The following is a 5,680-nucleotide window of genomic DNA, read 5'->3' as shown; positions in this document are numbered from 1 at the left end:
AAACATATAGGCCCATAGGAGCAAATCTCTGCAGTGAAAGCTCTAAGGTTCTGCAGAGAGCTAGGAGAAGGGAGGTGCCTGCTTCCAAATGGCTTTCATCCAGAGCAGACAGCAAAATGGAGTTAAGCAGGGTGGTTCCCTAACATTCATTCTTCTGGGCCAAGCAAACTAATCATTTTCCATCTCCTTTAAGAATAAGTGAGACAATATTTAAATATATTCCTGTCCCTGGTAACCCAGTTTGGAAAATGTGTGTAAATTTGGATCTTGAGTTGAAAACCTTTTAACAGGATTACAAAAAATATATATTTATTAGAAATAAAAGAAAACCTCCTTGTTTGTATTCCAGGTTCATAGAAGTGGAGATATTATATATATATTTATAAAACTAGAAATATATATGAAATCAGAAACATACACACACACACACATATATATGTCTCATTACAAACTACACACACATATTAATAGTGTAAATTTGTTATTTGGTATGAAGGGTGAAGGCTTTACCAAATCTGAGTAAAGTAATAACTGAATTTGAGCTATGACTTGTTACTGTTTTATGTTTACTTTTTCTGTTACTAACATATCACTGCAAGGATATCTTGAATAGTGTAACAGCAATAGGTTTCTGCTAGGGCCATTTTAAAGCCACACTTTATCCTAACTAACCACTTTATGCATTTACAAGGGTTAGCAATATATAGTTTATGGTCTTGTAATAGATTCTCCTGAAAGGCAGGGCGAGGTCTGGGGGGGAGGGGGTACCCACTATTATCTGGGCCTCCAAGCAGTGCGCCATAACCAACTGATCTATCTTGACATAACAGAAAGCATTTATCATTATATAGAGTTTTACAAAGCTCTAAATATAACACAAGGATTCCCTACTTCCTAATATCCTTCGGTGTCAAACAATTTCCTCTCTACCCAAATTTCTGTTCTCACTACTCCCATTCAGCTACCAAATGTGAAATGTACCTTTGTGGGTTTTTTCTGTTGTTGTTGTTGTTGTTGTTGTTGTTGTTTAAGATTTTATTTTTAAGAATCTCTACACCCAACTTGGGGCTCAAACTCACCACCCCGAGATCTGGAGTCACAGGCTCTAGCGACTGAGCTAGTCAGGTGCCCGTGAAATGTATCTTTGAATATCCTCCCATTTTAAAAGCCCCTAAGACTGTTCCATAAAGTTGTTGGTTTAGGTCTAAAAATGGGGCCTAGTAAGTCGTTTTAACAGCCTCGATGTTCATTGCTTCGGTACTACTTTTTGAATGACTGAAATACTTTTGCTTCCAACGTCTTGCACCTTACTTTAACGAACAAGTCATTACAATAAACCAAATAAAACTAGTCTGTTTTCTAAACCTTGCATCCTCCACATTACCAGGTAAGTAAAGAATGCACTGCCTGCCTTTAAAGGAACTGAGAAAAGAAAAAGGCAAAACTCACTGACAAATTGTGGCAACATGAAAATAATCAGCTGAGCTAGCCGGACCAGAAGTTTCTGCATTTCATGGTGCTTCATCTTTAAAACTGTATGGACTTCTTAAGTCTTAGGGTTCGTCCATATTAAGGCAAGCCTCCTTTCCCGTTCCCACGTTGGCTGGTTTCGGAACCTGCGCCCGCCGCCCGCCCCCCGCCCAGGCCCTGGCAGCCATGCGCCAAAGACTGCAGCACCCGAGCTCGCTGTCCGCAGGCGCGGCGGACCCCGCCCAGCAGGCCCGGAGCGGGGAGGGGGCTCCGGTCCAAGAAGCCCGCCTCTGCGGCGGCCGAGCCGGGCGCCGAGTGGGCGCGCCGGGCCGGGGGAGGGGCCCGCGGCAGTGGCACCGCCTGTGCCCGCCCGCCCCTCCCCGGACCGCTACTTAAGTGGCTCCGGCACCGCCCCCGCTTCAGTGCGTTACTTACCTCGACTCTTAGCTTGTCGGGGACGGTAACCAGGACCCGGTGTCTGCTCCTGTCGCCTACGCCTGCTAACCCTTAGCCATCATGGTGAGTGGACCACTCGCGGCGCCGCCCTCGCTCTGGAAAAACGGGAAAAGCCAGCCCGGCGGTCTCGGACGGCCTTTTAGCCAGAGATCAGCGCAGCGCTCCTCGTTTTGGAGGGCGAAAAGCGAGGCGAGGGTGGGAGTAGTGAGAACGGCTGGGGCATGGAAGGGGGGGCGCATTTTCTTCTCTGTCTTTGGGAGGGGATGGCGGAGCCCCAGCTCCCCAGACCGTGGTTGGGGCTCTCAATTAGCCCTTACCTCCGGGGTGCAGTGACCCGAGACCCTACAGTCCTTTCCCGCGCGTTCCCATCCCCCCTTCCTTCCCCGGCCTTTGGCGGGAGCGCGCGCGGGCTCCACGCCCTCACTTCCTCCTTAGCGAGAAGAGCGGAGGCGGGAAGGAGCCGGAATACAAAAGCGCACGCGCGACCGTTACCTTCCCGCCAGGGAGCGGCGGGAGACCGCCCCTGCAGTCTGCGCGTGCGCGCTGGGGCCCTGCGCGTCCGCCACTGTAGGGCGTGTCGTCTGTTAGCCTGAATTTTTTTTTGTTTTTTAACGAAAGAAAAGCTACATGTGGAGAATCCTCCGTGTTAGTGTGCTGCAGTACGCCAGCGTATTAGGATAATTCGCTCCCAACAGCTTCTAGACTCCCATCTGTCCCTTGACCTATGTTAGGAATGCGTGTAGGAGCAGCTGGTGGCGGTGAGGGATTTTGAGAGAATGGAAATCGGATCTTGGTCCAGATCTGGGCTGCTGATAATCCCCTGCTGCGCCCTGACTGATGTGGGGGTGCTAGGCTAAGCCTAGCGCCCGGGGAGCAGAAGATGGTTGGCCGAGGTAGCACCTCAGCAGACGTGGCCGCTGCGTGTCTGCAGCTGCGCGGTCCCGCTGGCCGCAGGCGGGCGCGGGCGCGCGCGCACACACCCTGAATTGCTCATTCATCCTGTGCCGCAAAACCCCGCCCTTTGTCCCTGTGGCGAGACATTTCCTCTGCACTGTTCTGGCCACGTGCTTCCTGTGATGGTAGCTGCCCGGAAATCTGGCCGCCTAGTCTAAAATGGAATTCTGAAGCCTGAGCACTGGATGAATGGCCTCCCCCCTATCTTGGTGCTCCAAAGGAGAAAGCTGTGACTAAGCTTTCTTGGTCTGGAACGAGGCCTTCCCAATTTACAGGGTGAAAAGAAATACATTAAAAGCAATGCCGATTAAAAAGTGTAGTGATTGTCTCCTAGAAAAGATGTTACATTTTAACTAGTTTTAGAAGGGGAAATTTGTAAGATTGATTACTTAAGTTATTTTGTTCTGCTTCACAGTCACTACTAGATTAGTTTAATGCTGATTTTTTTTTTCTTTTTTTTTTTTTTTTTTTTTTTTTACCTACTTTTCCACAGCGTGAGTGCATCTCCATCCACGTTGGCCAGGCTGGTGTTCAGATCGGCAATGCCTGCTGGGAGCTCTATTGCCTGGAACACGGCATCCAGCCCGATGGCCAGATGCCAAGTGACAAGACCATTGGGGGAGGAGATGACTCCTTCAACACCTTCTTCAGTGAGACGGGCGCTGGCAAGCATGTGCCCAGGGCAGTGTTTGTAGACCTGGAACCCACAGTCATTGGTGAGTTGGCCTCAGTAACCCAAGGGAGGTCTCAGGGCTCTTGAGACAGGAGGTCTGTCGTGAGGGCTCCATTGACACCCTGGGGTTGGGCAGGCGTGTGCAGGTTGTGAGTGACGGGTGGCTGCTTTGTTTTTCTCTTCCAGATGAAGTTCGCACTGGCACCTACCGCCAGCTCTTCCATCCCGAGCAGCTCATCACAGGCAAGGAAGATGCTGCCAATAACTATGCCCGAGGGCACTACACCATCGGCAAGGAGATCATCGACCTTGTCTTGGACCGAATTCGGAAACTGGTATGTTTGTTCTCCAGAATAAAGTAAATAATGACCCTAAGGAAGACATTTGAAATACGATCTTTTCTTTTCAAACACAGAATAGAAATATAATGGAGTGAGGACAACTGGTAAATTATTCCTTGATAGGGTATTTAAATTTTCAACTACAACATGATTTATTTGGTGTCATTTTATAAACGTCAATGAAGATATTTTAAGTGAAGAAATGCTTTGTAATTCTGGGAAGGTCTATTATAATCTTTCTTGTCTGTTCCTTTTTTCTAACAGGCCGACCAGTGCACAGGTCTTCAGGGCTTCTTGGTTTTCCACAGCTTTGGAGGGGGAACTGGTTCCGGGTTCACCTCCCTGCTGATGGAACGTCTCTCTGTCGATTATGGCAAGAAGTCCAAGCTGGAGTTCTCCATTTACCCAGCCCCCCAGGTTTCCACTGCTGTCGTTGAGCCCTACAACTCCATCCTCACTACCCACACCACCCTGGAGCACTCTGATTGTGCCTTCATGGTAGACAATGAGGCCATCTATGACATCTGTCGTAGAAACCTCGATATCGAACGCCCAACCTACACTAACCTTAACCGCCTTATTAGCCAGATTGTGTCTTCCATCACTGCTTCCCTCAGATTTGATGGAGCCCTGAATGTGGATCTGACAGAATTCCAGACCAACCTGGTGCCCTATCCCCGCATCCACTTCCCTCTGGCCACATATGCCCCTGTCATCTCTGCTGAGAAAGCCTACCATGAACAGCTTTCTGTAGCAGAGATCACCAATGCGTGCTTTGAGCCAGCCAACCAGATGGTGAAATGCGACCCTCGCCATGGTAAATACATGGCTTGCTGCCTGTTGTACCGTGGTGATGTGGTTCCCAAAGATGTCAATGCTGCCATTGCCACCATCAAGACCAAGCGCAGCATCCAGTTCGTGGACTGGTGCCCCACTGGCTTCAAAGTTGGCATTAATTACCAGCCTCCCACTGTGGTACCTGGTGGAGACCTGGCCAAAGTACAGCGAGCTGTGTGCATGCTGAGCAACACCACAGCCATTGCTGAGGCCTGGGCTCGCCTGGACCACAAGTTTGACCTGATGTATGCCAAGCGTGCCTTTGTTCACTGGTATGTGGGTGAGGGCATGGAGGAAGGAGAGTTTTCTGAGGCCCGTGAGGACATGGCTGCCCTTGAGAAGGATTATGAGGAGGTTGGTGTGGATTCTGTTGAAGGAGAGGGTGAAGAGGAAGGAGAGGAATACTAATTACCATTCCTTTCAACCCTGCAGCATGTCACACTCAGAACTTAAGCTTCAACATTAGCTGACAGGCATTAAAGCTTCTGGTTAGATTGTCTTCACTTTTAACTGTGACCATGTCTTACTTTTCCATGTGTACCTGTCAGATTTTTGCATCATGTCTCAAAGTAAAGGCTTTATGAAAGGAAGTTTGACTTCTGTGCTTCTTCTGAATTGCTTTCTCCAATTCAAGATGTACTACCACTCATCTACATCTGGAAGATAGTCTGCAACAGGGTTGTAATACCAAGGATCCATCCAGCTTTCTGTGTAGCTGCCTGTATGGGGAAAAGAGCACACTGGACTGGAAAAGCAGGAGAGCTAGATTTTGACACTGATGTGTTAATACCACCTCAGTTTCAGAACGCAGGTCAAAGCGGGTTTAGGAAAAATTAACCTTTGTACAACAAAATGGCTGGCTAGATGAACATTTGACCACAAGGAGGTGAAAGCTGTTTCTAGCCCTATCCTATTGGGAGGGAGGAGTGGCAGGATCAGAATTCCTGGT

The 5,680-nt window shown here is 48.8% G+C and overlaps 1 protein-coding gene across 1 annotated transcript; it reads left to right on the top strand.

The window, feature by feature from the left end:
* Positions 1-1,882: 1,882 nt before the first annotated feature.
* LOC102953141 (tubulin alpha-1B chain) lies at positions 1,883-5,321 on the top strand. Its single transcript, XM_007072974.3, has 4 exons — positions 1,883-1,989; positions 3,374-3,596; positions 3,740-3,888; positions 4,159-5,321. The coding sequence occupies exons 1-4, from the start codon at positions 1,987-1,989 to the stop codon at positions 5,137-5,139; spliced, it is 1,356 nt and encodes a 451-aa protein (XP_007073036.2). The 5' UTR covers positions 1,883-1,986; the 3' UTR covers positions 5,140-5,321.
* Positions 5,322-5,680: the final 359 nt, after the last annotated feature.

This window comes from Panthera tigris, chromosome B4 (genome assembly GCF_018350195.1).
Source record: "Panthera tigris isolate Pti1 chromosome B4, P.tigris_Pti1_mat1.1, whole genome shotgun sequence".
Lineage (NCBI taxonomy): Eukaryota > Metazoa > Chordata > Mammalia > Carnivora > Felidae > Panthera > Panthera tigris.
Note: the sequence above shows the minus strand (reverse complement) of the source record. Positions and strands in the feature narration are given on the sequence as shown.

What these genes read in the sequence shown, in the direction of transcription:
- LOC102953141 (XM_007072974.3), top strand. An exon ending in CCTGGAACCCACAGTCATTG is followed by an intron (nt 3,597 to 3,739) that starts GTGAGTTGGCCT and finishes TTTCTCTTCCAG; the next exon opens with ATGAAGTTCGCACTGGCACC. An exon ending in TGGACCGAATTCGGAAACTG is followed by an intron (nt 3,889 to 4,158) that starts GTATGTTTGTTC and finishes TTTTTCTAACAG; the next exon opens with GCCGACCAGTGCACAGGTCT.